The sequence below is a fragment of the Acinonyx jubatus genome, chromosome A2, assembly GCF_027475565.1.
Source record: "Acinonyx jubatus isolate Ajub_Pintada_27869175 chromosome A2, VMU_Ajub_asm_v1.0, whole genome shotgun sequence".
Classification (NCBI taxonomy): Eukaryota; Metazoa; Chordata; class Mammalia; order Carnivora; family Felidae; genus Acinonyx; species Acinonyx jubatus.
In genome coordinates this window covers 61,181,440-61,196,441 of record NC_069383.1, presented here as the reverse complement: position 1 = coordinate 61,196,441, position 15,002 = coordinate 61,181,440, and the positions used below count along the sequence as shown (strand labels likewise).

At 35.8% G+C, this 15,002-nt stretch overlaps 1 protein-coding gene across 13 annotated transcripts in view; it reads right to left on the bottom strand.

Moving 5' to 3' along the window:
- Window positions 1-239: 239 nt before the first annotated feature.
- Window positions 240-15,002, bottom strand: part of DGKB (diacylglycerol kinase beta) — a 788,048-nt gene continuing 773,285 nt past the window's right edge. For all 13 annotated transcript variants that reach the window (XM_053218395.1, XM_053218393.1, XM_053218397.1 and 10 more), the window contains one exon: window positions 240-4,077. In XM_053218395.1, the coding sequence (XP_053074370.1) occupies window positions 3,970-4,077 (108 nt within the window). In that variant the 3' untranslated portion in view covers window positions 240-3,969. The remainder of the gene's footprint in view (window positions 4,078-15,002) is intronic.

The following is a 15,002-nucleotide window of genomic DNA, read 5'->3' as shown; positions in this document are numbered from 1 at the left end:
TTGGTTTTATATTCACAGTGGCATTCTGGGGCCAAAGCAGCACAAAATAGAATGGTACAGTTCTTAATGACACAGAATTCAGTTGCCAAATGCCCAGACTCCTTCCTCCCTCACAAAGGACGAGGGGGGGCTGGCCTGGTATTCACCAGATGTTCAGTGGGGCACCCTGATGGCAAATGCTCGACAAGTTCATGTACACACAGAATCCGGCCAAAATGGCAGGAAGGAATGACACCTAATGAGTGGTTAACATTTTTATTTCAAAAAGCAGGATACCGTATGTAACACTTTCTGAAAAATAATTAAGACACTGTAATTAAATGACTTCTATGTTTTTAAACACAGTAAGGATGTACAGAATCCTTGAAATATGCATTTATTCAAACTTTATTTAAATAGAATGCAATTCAGTCGGGAGACTTAAGGGGTAATGTCTGCCTGTCACAAAACAGAAGCTCTTTTGTGGGTTTTGCTTGTTTATTTATTTATTTATTTATTCATTTATTTAAATTTTACATCCTCAACATATATTACAAGGGCTTCATCGTTTATTTTAGAATATACATACTGTATTTGAATAATCGTTTGTGGGTTATATGTGCCATGAAAGGTACATTTTCCTTTTTATAATCAATAAACAACAAACTGACACAAAAAGACATGGAACCATTTAAAAGTTTTGTCTCATTCAAGTAGAATACAACCTGGGATTCAAAACAGATTCTTCCTTGAAAATTGCTTATTTCCCATCCCCGTAAAAAAGAAAAAAAAAAAGAACAAAATGCGGAAACATACAGGCGATTCATTAGCTCTTAATCAAATTTACATTTCTACCTGCAGTAGACTACACTAAACACCTGAGCCTTCTGCTTCGTTATGGCTATAATCACATAGTTTAAACATAAAAAAAAAACTGTATTAAAAGTTTATTTTCTCCACTTTCTACAAGATATCATCTTCTTCGACAATAAACTGACTAGGACTTTTTGCATCGAGTACACATGGTATACAGATGAGTGTGGAAAAATACATTTATGTCCTTTAAAATTTCTGGGTCACGTAGACACCTCTATTCCCAATGGAAAGCATGGATATCCAGGTTTCTTCGGGAATGTCTGTTTGTCAACTCGGTGTATGGCACTGTTTGGCAAAAGAGTGCCTATCTCTTTTCCCCTGTTAATCTGACTCCTGCCAGCCCAATATTAATTTTTGCTTAAGAGTTTCATCTACTTAAAACTCTGTAGAAAAACTAGATCTACTCTGTTTAAAAGAGGTTGACTCAACCACTCAGGCACTCACCCCCACACACAGAAGAACAAATTCCATCTTGAAAAGCTAACATTCATTATTCAGTATTTTACTAAACCATAGAACTTTCAGTTTAGAATTTTCTTGAAAATATATATTCTTCACCTGAAGCTGTCATAAAAATGGAGACTATCTTCTCTGATTTCAAAACCATCAAAGTTGCTCTTTTAAAACTACTTTCCAAAGCCCAGGAGTAGTGTAGTAGGAGGGCAAGCATGTCAGGAACTTTAGGAAATGAGTTGAAGACAGTAACATTTGATTCCTGCTTGAACATGTATTATTTGTACCAATGGATTGTAACTGAAGATGTAACTACTATCGGCACTAATGAGAGTTACATGGCTACCCCGGAAGTAAAGCTGCATGCTTTTGCTAGAACTCTGGGAATCTGACAGGCAGGTTGCTGGAACTGTCGCAAGCCGCTGTCTCTTCAAGAGCTCGCCACCACACAGATTGTTAAGAATGATTCATCAGCTGTTGCTGCCTTCAAACTACATACTATAAAAGGCAGCCAAAACATAACTGTATGTGTACTGCACATAAAATCATCTGTGGCTTCAGAATATATTTTGATACAAAGCCTGCCTGCCCATTGTACAAAACTTTGTCAATTTATGTAGAAATATTTATTACCTGTAACCAAAGATACACAAAATCAGTGTGTTTGTTATGTAACATCATGTCAGTAATGCATTTGTTACTGTTTTGAGAGATTTCTTTTGCTCCAGATTATGCTCTGCCAAATAACTTTTTTTTTTATTATTATTATTATACTAGGGCAAGTGATTGCTGTGTGCTACATTTGCAATTGTAATGATCATTTTCCTGGGACTGCTAAATTACGTCTTAATTTTATTCAAAAGCTTTTATTTTCAAAGCAATTAAACTTATTGTTGATTGATATTTACCATCTAATGTTCCTGGAACACTAAAATAATACGCTTTATACATAATCTTCCATTATAGTACATTGCTTGAGAGTAGCTATTTGATATAACGGCATTCAGTTGAGTTTTCAAACTGAAGAACAAAAATTATAGCAATTTCACTTGAAATCCATAAATCCATGCACAGGATTGTGTTCAACAGAATCACTAAATGCTATCTGTTATTCAAAGATGAATGAATCAATAGAAAAACAGAACTGATAAATCATTAGTACTTTAATGCTGAGTGGAGAGAAAAACTAATAAATCATGCATTTCAAGCACTTGTTTTCCTCATGGCATGTTTAAAAACAGAAAACATGCACTGATGGGATGCAGGTCAATATGACTGAAAAATACCCAAACTGCTCAGAAAAGCATTTCATTTTATATCATAGATTTAATGAAACACCAAGGAAAGTACTATGCCGTGATTTCTTTAAATGGACACTCCAACCATCCCATGAACACCGTAAACAACGATCTGGGTCATTATTTCCAAATAAACATTTGAAATGTCACAGAGATGGGAGTGGTGTAGGCTGATGGAAGAGGGCTAACTGCATGCACGATTTGCTTCAATGAGCTTAATAGCATTGCAGGTATCAATTTATTCCAGAGCAAAACTGATACAATCATTTACTATCTCAAGTGTACTTAACTGACCCAGTAAAAATTACACATACCTATATTTATAAATGACCAAAAAAGCAAGAAATCAGCATTTGAGCTTTGATTGTGTTGTTTGGCCTATTGTCTATGTAAGGTGAGAATTTTAATTATAATTAATGGGTAATTCACTCTCTTCCAGAGTTTAAGTCATCAAAAAATTAATCATAAGAACCATAAATTTACTCCACAAAGCTAATTAATTATACATTAGCCCATTTCTCTCAAGCATCTTTTTCTGAATCTTTGGTGGGAAATAGTATATTAGGCACATAGTTTAAAACATCTATTTGGTTATTGGTGTGGTTATGAATTTTCTTCTAGATCCACATGCAAAAAGGAGTAAGGCTTGTCATATTATCACACTTCACTGCCAAGTAACTTATTTCTGTTTTCACTTATTTCTGGCATTAAAAACAAAATGAAACAAAATAAAAATCACTTTCTATTTTTTTTAGCACAAGAAAACTTTATATATCTGATATTTTAAATTCCACTCAGAAGCATTAAGATGTTGAAGAAAAACTATTTAGGTACAGCAAGGTTATCACAGACAACTATTTAATAAAATCGTCCAATTAAAAGTTTCTTTTCAAGTCATAGTTCGAAGATCATTGATGCACTGATTCTATCAGGGAAAAATATAGCAATCTACAGTGATGATCATCATAGCATTACTGATTAGTGCTTACCAATAATTTGAATCACACGCAGAATCACATTCCCCATGATATTTCCTTTTATGTTTCACATATTTGTCTCACAGGTTAGTAAATGGAATTGGGGGAGGGGTGGATGAGAGACATAAAAATCTATGGGAACACGTGCAACAAAAATATGCAGTATCACTTCATGTACACTTCTGCCTTCTTCATGCAAAGATGCCTATAAAAACGGAGACAAATTTTCTAATAGCTGAATATTACATTAGCTCGGTAACAAAAACTGTTAACCAATTCCATGATTTTGCATGAACAAGAGAACTGAAATGGTTGAAAGGTTTCCAGCATAAGTTTCCATGGCCCAATTATGCTAATTAGATCTCTAAGAATAAAATGAAACAGGTTTATTCCTTGCTGCGGTTTCTTGTTCTTTTGACGAGAGAGCAGAACAGCCCAGTTTTTGGAGGAGGACCCATCAGCATTGGGGCTTGGTTCTTGTGTGTAATTTTTATCTAGGAAAAGAAAGAGAAAGAGAGTAATTTCCAGACAGAATACCATTTTCAGAGAATCTCTGTTAAGGTTAATAATATTCCACGAGTTACCAGAACACCACAAGTGTAAAATGTAGTTTCAGGGTGTTTGTTATTTCAAAAATAATTTTAAGGGAGATAAAAATTTGCCTTTAAACCAAATTCCAGTGCTCGGTTTTAATGAAAACATAAAAATTAACCACAATCACATTTTAAATATCATTACCTCCACCCTCACTTGTAGTAACACCCCCAAAACTCTTTGTTTCAGTGACATGATTATCCAGTATAATTCAATGACCATTTAAAGCAGGAAAGGATGTACCATGACAGCATTCACAAGTCCAGGTACAGCCCAACATCAAGATACACAGGGTATCAAGGCAAGCCTTATTTATCTTGCTAATCAGATTGTTTCTCTCTTTCAACACGAACTGCAAGGTTTAATTTCAAAACAATCATTAGGAATGAAAGTCAAAAGTTAACGTGCGTAAAAGGTCAGAAATGATGAACTAGCTTTCTAATTTGTTAATTAATTGGTAATAGAATAGAATCAAATATTGAAAAGCCTGCTTCAAACACTTTGAGAGACAGTTCTAAAGCTACTCGTTTTGATTTCTTTGATGTAAAACTACGAATCACCTTAAATGAGACAACCTTAAAGTAGATTATGTCTGCAATTTTCTCTAATTCAAGTCTAAATTAGAGAAGACATTTTATGAATATATGCTATGCTCAAAGCTAATTGAAAGCAATTATCAAAGTGGCATTTTGTCTGTGACTTTAAGATACATTGTAAGATAATAAATGATTCTCATTATGTAATAAAAAGGTCACATCTTGCCTTTGGGCTAGTGACGCTAAGAGTTTTTCAAAAGCAATCGGAGACATTTTCTTTAGAGAACTGTGACTAATACAAGAACCATCGCTTATTAAATATCAGTTGTCACCTGCACAGCACCCGCATCAGAGATGAGTATTTCTTTCAAAAAGAAACACCACCTCATTAAAAGCTCCAAAAATATATCTCTTAAAGTGCATCCCTGACATTTTCAAGTTAAAATGAATATCCTCCACTTGTCATTCACTAATAGCAATAAAACAAAACAAAAAAAAGTACGTCACATGGACAGGATCATTAAAATCAGCACTGGGGCTTTTGGGAAATGGAGATTCACTTCACAGTCTAGAAAGACAGAAGTATGCCAAAAACCTGGAAAAATGAACAACTTTATTTAAGTCTGTAGGAATCAGGTTATTCTGGGAAGATTCAGTGTTCTTCTCTTTACTGTAAAAATAAATTGCACCTGTAAAAGGCCAGTAGGCTAAGTCAGCCCCAAACTTTCTGGATATATGATTTTATTTTATTTTTGTTATCTTATGAACTATGGAATTGACAGCAATATGCTTGTGATCCCAGACTGCACACATCTATGTAGACTGAAAAAGATCTCTACCAGGTTGTCTCTCTTAATAATTGTTTTGGATTATGACATTGATTTTTAAATCCCCCTGAACCGTACCTTTATACAGTATCTAATGCAACATCATTCCTTCATTTATTCATTTTGTAAACTTTGTTTTACCCCTACTACGCTTCAGACACTATACCAGGAACTTTTAATGAACAATGGACAATCTCTACTCCAAGAAATTTTAGCCAAGTAGGAAAAAGAAATTTAACAAGCAGGATATTGGCCACTCTGATTTTTAAAATTATCTAAAACCCATCGTTTTGGTTGTTTGATCATTCCTATGGTCTAAGTACACATTTCTTTCGTTAATCTAACATTATTTCCATAAAAAAATAAATCTATATATTAATTGTCTATTGTTTATGGAAATGAAAAACAACTGGCTATGTTTTCCTCTGAGGGGAAATAACGTGAATGAAACTAGTTTTCATAAAATGTCTATTATGTACCTAAGCTCTTTACATAGGTTATCTCATTGGATAATTAAATGTCTTTGTATATTTGAACAGAAGCAAAAAGTACTCTATTAAGGATGAGAATGATTCCAGTCCAGGTGAGTTCTGTGTGTGGTCACAGAAAGTCTAACTGTAGTCTCCAGAAAGCTGTAGAGACTTCAGAGTTAGTTTAAGTTCAGACTGCCCATGTCAGAGAACCTGGTAAAGAGGGCCTCTGCAGGGTGCCTGGGCAGCTGGCTCAGTCAGTTCAACATCCAACTTTTGATCTCAGCTCAGGTCCTAATCTTAGATTGCAAGTTAAGGCCCTATGTTGGGCTCGATGCTGGGTGTGAAGTCTACTTGAAAAAAAAAAAAAAGTAAATAAAATAAATGACCTCTGTGGGACTGAAAGAATGACTCACATGCTTGTTTTGTATACATTCCACACTCTTGTGTTATTATTTTTATTTTTTTGAGAACCTGATACCTAGTAGGAAAACAACAATGAGTAAGGAGCAGATCTTATCTCTAAAGACATTAGAATATATTAAGTTTCAGCAATCTGAAGACAGCCATATATTTGGCAATCTTTAACTGCTTCCATCTTTCAACAACCAGGCAGTTACTTCTTAGCTGTTTCTTAACATGTCAAATATTTATCAAGCACCAGCTATAAGCAAGGCAATCTGCAACTTGATTTTGATTCGTTTGGAAGAGAATCTGAAATTTAAAATTGTGGGCACTCATAAGCAATGGTGATGGGGCTTCTAGAAGCTGGGATGGCTGCATGAAGGTAGAAGAACACGCTTTAAAAATGCAAGATAGGGGCGCCTGGGTGGCTTGGTTGGTTAAGCGTCCGACTTTGGCTCAGGTCATGATCTCACGGTCTGTGAGTTCGAGCCCTGGGTCGGGCTCTGTGCTGACAGCTCAGAGCCTGGAGCCTGTTTCAGATTCTGTGTCTCCCTCTTTCTCTGCTCCTCCCCTGTTCATGCTCTGTCTCTCTCTGTCTCAAAAATAAATAAACGTTGAAAAAAATAAAAAAAATGCAAGATAAATATTGTCAGTAATAGAAGAGCACCCTCCTATATAAACTCTTCACTTCTACATATTACCTATTCTTTTGCAAAGCAACGGTGCCACAAGAGAGGACCTTCTACTGTTCTACTGTTCTGTGACTCTTTCTACTTCTATCTTCCTATAACGTATTAAGATTGGGGACGTCTAAAAAGATAAACATGAGAAAATTTGATTGCAGTTTCAGTTTTAGAAATATTCAACACAAAATAAAGATGCACACGTTGAAACCAGATCTAGGATTACAAGGCAGTTTTGTTTCTACTGTATTATCAGTGTTGCATAGCGTGAGAGTTTCACTTCATAATTACAATATTGAGTGATAACAAGATTAAAAAATAGTAAGATTTGGCTCTTACTGTGTGCTGAGCATTATGCTAATAGTTTTACACAAGTTATTCAGATGCTACTTGTTTCATCCATCTCTTTGAGTTGCCCTAAACAAAAGTCTATTCCCATAAAAAGTATTATTGTTGAAGAGTATAGAAGTGAAGTATCGTTTCATTAAAATGATAGAATAGAATAGTGGGCTTATATATCATAGTAGTAAATGGTGTCTATGCCTACTAGACATTTATGTTCTCCATAAAGGACCTTCTTTAGCCCAACTAAAATTGAGGGAACAGAGCAACGTTTTCCTGACTCATTCTCCAGGCAAGTTTAGAGTGACTCACTGGTATTTTCTTTTCTAGTTCACTGTTTTCTATCACTGACTATTCTTGATACCCTTTATTATAAAGAGTAATGTTTCTTTTCCTCAGGTTATATGAACACTTTGTTCAACACTGAGTCCCTGGAGGCCCTGGCGACTCACCTAAGTGCTCATCAAGCTTTCTGTCAAAAGAGCATCCAGGTTGGCAGTGTAGGAAGATCCTGAACTTACCTTCTCCCATGGAGATACTAGATTTAGATTTGCTACCACATGGGGATCATTTCCCTCTGAAATATATCTGAGAATGAGATAAACCGCTCTCCACAATAGAGGATAAAAGAACCACATTGAGACTGGTAGGAAAAGCCCCACCCCTGGCACAGCAACACACAGAAGGGAGGGGTGTCACCAGACAAGTGCTTCTCCTGGAGAAGCAGGAGGCAGGGATTCGTTCCCCACATTGGGTACTCTAGCTCCTGGGATCTGAACCAAAGAGATGAATCCCAGAATGTATGGCTTGGAAAACCAACGGGGTTGACATTTATAGTTCCCAAAGTTAAAGGAAACTGAAATTCCCCTCTTGAAGGGCTTGCATGCTGCCTTCCTTGCCTTGGGACCCAGCAAAACAACAGCACTAAAAAGCACCTACACTATACGTGAGGAAGATTCATTTGCTGATCTAGGGGCATGGGCTGGAGAGGCAGGGGATAGTTGAAATGCTCTCTGGAGACAGAGGAACTGGAAAACAGATGTCACTGTTGCACTTTCCCCATAGCCTACTAGCGCAGGTGGATGACCTTGGATATGGCACCCTCTTGCTGCCTTGCTGAGATGGACAGGGGCAAGTGGTTGCGGTAGTTGCTGACATAGGAGGGCATTGGTGGTTACAGTGCTCCCCTTCTCTCTGACTAGGGCGGCAAGCACAAATGGTCATGGAGTCCTCGTGCTCACTAGCTAAAGTCTGGGAGAAGGGGGGACTGCAACACTTCCCAGTCCTCGGGCTGGGGCTGGTGAGTATGAGTGAGCCAAGCATTCTCCCATGCACAGACATGGCTCTCTACAGCTGCCTTGCCGAAACCAGTGGGCACACACAATCCACACATTTGGACACCCCTTGCACACTTGGCCCTGGTGGCCAGGAGGCCTAGCATTCCAGAGCTCCACAGCACTGTGACAATTGGAAAGACAGTTCTTGGCAGTCCACCACCCCCAGGGCACTGCACAGACAGCAGACTGAAACACAACCCTAGTCTTCCTGTGACAAACGCCTATATCTAGAGGCTAAGAAGTACTCCCAGGGAATGTAAGTGGGGAGAACCATCCTTGAGCACCACCGTGGCCTTGCTACAGCTCCACAAAACTTCCCAGAAAGGAGCTTCTACAGTAATCTGAAAACCCCAGTTATGCAACTGTCACCCAGGGGATACCTCTAGATCTCCTGGTCTGCAGACCAGCAAGGATTACATATGGGGCCCCAATGACTTTAAACATTTACATCCTTTAAAAGCTGTTTCCTGAAAGTAGATGCTAAATGAGGTTCCTCTTCTTGGACTGCTGACAGGTCTTGGCACACACTCAACAATTGAGACATACCAAGAATAAATTTTGTGGTTTAGAAAATCACAAAGGTTCAAGAGACAACCAAAATCTAGGGCAAGGTTAAATAAGAAGGATCATCACCTACACAAGGCCACTCCTTCAAGATGGGGAGAGGTAGTTGTTTTCACTTAAAATATAGAAACAAACACAGAGTCGAACAAAATGAGAAAACAGAGAAATATGTTTAAGACGAAAGAATAAGACAAAACCTCAGGAAAAAAAAATACCTTAATATTGCAAAGATAAGTAATTTACTTGATAAAGAATTCAATGGTGATCGCAAAGATTCCGATGGAACTTGAGAGAAGAAAGGATGACCATACAAAAACTTCAACAAACAGACAAATAAAATTGCATGGAAAAAAGTAACAAACGGAAGTTACAGAGTTGAAGAATACAGTAACTGAACTGAAAAATACGTTAGAGGGGTTCAACAGCAACTGAGTGAAGCAGAAGAAAAAGTTAGCAAGTAAGAAGATAAAGCAATGGAACTCAACTTGGAACAACAGAAAGAAAAAATAATTTTAAAAAGTGAAGGTAGCTTAAGGGACCTATGGAACCACATCAAGTGATAATATTTGCATTTATAGCAATCCCAGGAGAAAGGGACAGAAAAGTTATTTAAAAAATAATGCCTGAAAACTTCCCTAACTTAGAGAAGGAAACAGACATCAGGTCAAAGAAGACAGAAAGTTCCAAATAAGATGTATCCCCAAAGAGCCAAGCTAAGACAAATTATAATTAAAATCTCAAAAGTTAAAGAGACAACCTTAAAAACAGCAAGGAAAGAAAAACAAAAACAAAAACAAAAATCAACCTTGTTATGCACAAAGGAAATCCCATAAAACCATCAAGAGATTTCTTAGCAGAAACTTTGCAAGCCAGAAGGAGGTGACATGACATATACAAAATGCTAAAAGGAGAAACCTTCCAACTAAGAATACTGTACTCAGCAAAGTTATCATTCATATTTTCAGGAGAGATAGAGTTTTCCAGAAAAGACAAAGCTAAAAGAGTTTATCACTATTAAACTGCCCTTACAAGAAATATTAGAGGGGCTTATTTAAGCTGAAAGAAAAGGATATTAGTTAATAACAGGAAAACAACAAAAGTAAAATTCTCACTGTAAAAAGTAAATATAAAGGTAGTAGATGAATCAGTTATAAAGCTACTAAGAAGATTAAAAGACAAAAGCAGTAAAATTAAAACAATAGTAGTTATATAAAATAAAAAGATGCAAGAAGTGACAAAAAAACATAACATGTGGGGGGCAGGGTACAAATATACAGTTTTTGAATGTGTTCGAATTTAAGTTGCTATCAACTTAAAAACAAACTGTTACATACATAGTATGGTATATATGTGAATCTCATGGTAACCATGAAACAAAGACTTACAGTAAACATAAAAGTAAATGAGAAAGGAATGTAAACATAACACCGAAGTCATCAAACCACAAGGAAAGAGAAAAAGAAAAGAGAGAAACAGAGAGTACCTACAAAAACAGCCAGAAATAATGAAGAAAATGGCAATACATACATACCAATCAATAATGACTCTAAATGTAAATTGACTAAATTCACCAATAAAAAGATACAGAGTGACTGGAGAGATTAAAAAACAAAACAAAGCAAAACAAAAACAAGACACACTTAAGTACTGCCTACAATAGACTCAATTCAGAAGTAAGGACACACACACTGTAAGTGAAGAAATGGAAAAATATCTTCCATAAAAACTGAAAAGAAAACCAGTGTAGCTCTACTCATATGAAACAAAACATACTTTAAAACAAAGACTGTAACAGACTGCATAAAGATATAAGGGTCAATCCAGAAAGGAGATACATAACATTTACAAATGTATATGCACACAAAATAGAAACACCTAAATATATAAAGCAAATATTAACAAACCTAAAGGGAGAAATTAATAGCAATACAATAATAGTAGGGGATTTTAATACCCCCACTCACATCAGTGAATAGATCATCCAGACAGAAAATGAATAAGGAGACTTTGGTCATAAAGGACACATTAGACCAGAATGGACTTAGTAGACATACAGAACGTTCCATCGAAAGGCCACAGAATACACATTCTTCTGAAGTGCACATAGAATATCCTCCAGGAAAAGTCACATTAGGCCACAAACAAGTCTCAATAAATTCAAAAAGAGTGAAATCATGTCAAGCAACTTTTCAGATCACAATGGTATAGAACTAGGTATTGATTACAAGAAGAAAGCTGGAAAACACTACTTACACATGGAGGTAAAACATGTTACTGACAAATATTGGGTCACAGAAGAAATCAAAGGAGAAATTAAAAAAAATACCTAAAGACAAATAAAAACAGAAATATGATATAACTAAATCTATGGGATGCAGCAAAAATGGTTCTAAGAGGGAAGTTCATAGCAATGCAGGCCTACATCAAAACATAAGAAAAATCTAAAATAAATGATATAATTGTACCCCTGAATGAATTAGAAAAAGAAGAAAAAATGATGCCTAAAGTTACTAGAAGGAAGGAAATAATAAAGATCAAACTGCAAATAAATGAAATAGGGACTAAAAAGGCAATAGAAAAATATAAATGAAATTAAGAGCTGCTTCTTTGGAAAGATAAACAAAATTCACCAACCTTTAGCTAGACTCACCAAGAAAAAAATACAGAGGACTCAAACAAAATCAGAAATAAAAGAGGAGGGGCGCTTGGGTGGCTCAGTCAGTGAAGCGTCCGACTTTGGCTCAGGTCATGATCTCGTGGTTTGTGAGTTCGAGCCCTGCGTTGGGCCCTGTGCTGACAGCTCAGAGCCTGGAGCCTGCTTCGGATTCTGGGTCTCCTTCTCTCTCTGCCCCTCCCCCACCTGTGCTCTGTCTCTCTCTATCAAAAATAAATAAATGTAAAAAAAATTGAAAAAATAAAAGAGGAAAATTTACAACTGTTACCACAGAAATACAAAGTATCATGAGACTACTTGAAACAATTATACACCAACATATTGGACAACCTAGAAGAAATAGATAAATTCCTAAAAACTTATAATCTTCCAAACTGAATCATGAAGAAATAGAAAATCTGAATAGTCCAGGTGGCTTCACTGGTGAATTCTACCAAATATTTAAAGAAGATTTAATACCTATGTTTCTTAAACTCTTCCAAAAGCTGACTAGGAGGAATGCTTCCAAATTTATTTTAAGAAGCTAAAATTAATTACCCTGATACCAAAACCAAAGAGAGACACCACACACACAAATTACTGATGAATACAGATGCACAAAATCCTTAATCAAATATTAGCAAACTAAATTCAATACTATATTGAAAAAGTCATACACTGTGATCAACTGGGATTTAGGGATGCAAGGATGGCTCAATATCTGCAAATTAATCAATATGATGCACCACATGAACAAAATGATTAACATGTAATTATTCCAATAGATACAGAAAGGCATCTGACAAAATTCAAAATTCAAGCTGAACCACAGCTTACATCATACTCAATAGTAAAAAGCTGAAAACTTTCCTCTAAGATCCAGAATAAGATAAAGGATGCCCATTATCCCTGCTTTCATTCAACAAAGTATTAGAAGTCCTAGGTGGTGCAATTAGGCAAGTAAAAGAAATAAAAGGCATCCAAGTTGGCAAGGAAGAGAAGTGAAAGTGTCACTATTTGCAGATAACATGATACTACAGATAGAAAACCTTAAAGTTTTCAACAACAACAACAAAAAAACCTGTTACAACTGAAGAAATGAATTCAGTAGAGGTGCAGGATACAAAATTAATATACAAAATTTTGCAGTATTTCTAAACACTAGTGATGAACTATCAAAAAAAAAAAAGAAAATGATCTCATTTACAATAGTATCAAAAAGAATAAAAAATCTAGGAACAAATTTAACCAATTAGGTGAAAGACTTGAACAGTAAAAACTAGAAGACACTAATGAAAGATATTGAAGAAAACACAATAAATGAAAAGATATTGCATGCTTATGAACTGGAAGAATTAATATTGTTAAAAATGTCCATATTACCTAAAGCAATCTACAGATTCACTGTAATTCCTATCAATATTCCATAGCATTTTTCACAGAAGCAGAAAAAAAAATTGTAAAATTTGTATGGAACTACAAAAGATCACAAACAGTCAAAACAATCTTAAGAGATAAGAACAAAGCCACAGGTATGACGTTCCCTGATTTAAAATATTTACAAAGCTAAGGTACACCAAACGTTATGGTATTGGTAGAAAAACTGACACACAGGGTCAATGGAACAGAAAAGAGAGCCCAGAAATAAATTCATACCTATATGACCATGAATTTACAACAAAGGAGGCAAGAATACATAATGGGGAAAAGACAGTTTGTTCAATAAATGCTGTTGGGAAAACTGGACAGCCACATGCAAAATAATAAAACTGGACCACCATCTTATACCATATACAAAAACAAACTCAAAATGGATTAAGGACTTGAATGTAAAATCTGACCATCAAATGCCTAGAAGAAAACATAGGCAGTAAACTCCTTGACATTAGTTTTAGCAATGCCTTCTTGGATCTGACTCCAAAAGCAAGGGAAAGAAAAGCAAACAAAACAAAACAACCCCCCCCCCAAAAAAAAACAACACCAAAATAAAACAAATAAACCAAATAAACACATGTATGGCATCAAACTAAAAAGCTTCTGCAAGCAAAGGAAACTATTAGGAAACAAAACAAAAATGCAACCCACTGAATGGGAGAAGACATTTGCAAATCATATATCTGACAAGGAGCTAATATCCAAAATATATAAAGCACTTATAAAACTCAGTAATAGCAAGCAAACCAACAGTCTGATTAAAAAATGAGCAGAGGATGGGACACATGGGTGGCGCAGGTTAAGGGTCTGAATTTGGCTCAGGTCAGGATCTCGGTATGTGGGTTTGAGCTCTGCATCAGGCTCTGTGCTGACAGCTCAGAGTGTGGAGCCCGCTTCAGATTCTCTGTCTCCCTTTCTCTCTGTCCCTCCCCCGTTCTCACTCCGCCTCTCTCTCTCTCTCAAAAATAAATAATAAACACTTTAAAAAAACGAGCAGAGGATGTGAGTAGACATTTTTCCAAAGACATACAGATGGTCAACAGGCTGATGAAACGATGCTCAATAATTATCAAGTAAATAGGAATCAAAACCACAATGAGATATCACCTTACACCTGTCAGAATGACTATTATTAAAAGACAAAAAATAACAAATGTTGGTGAGGATGTGGAGAAAAGGAACCCTCATGTACTGTTGGTGATAGGAAAATCGATGCAGTCACTCTGAAAAACAGGATGGAGTTTCCTCAAAAAATTAAAACTACTACTACCATATGATCCAGCAATTCCATTACTGGATATCTATCTGAGAAAAATAAAAACACTAAACTGAAAAGACATATGCGGCCCTATGTTCATTTATAATAGCCAAGGTAGGGGAACAACTTAAGTGTCCATTGACAAATGGATGGATAAAAAATATGTGATATATATGTATATATATGTATACACATATATATACATATATATACATATACATATATACATATATATTATTATACACACACACAATGGGATACTGCTCAGGTTAAAGAAAAAATGAAATCTTGCCTTTTGTGACAAAATGGATGTAGC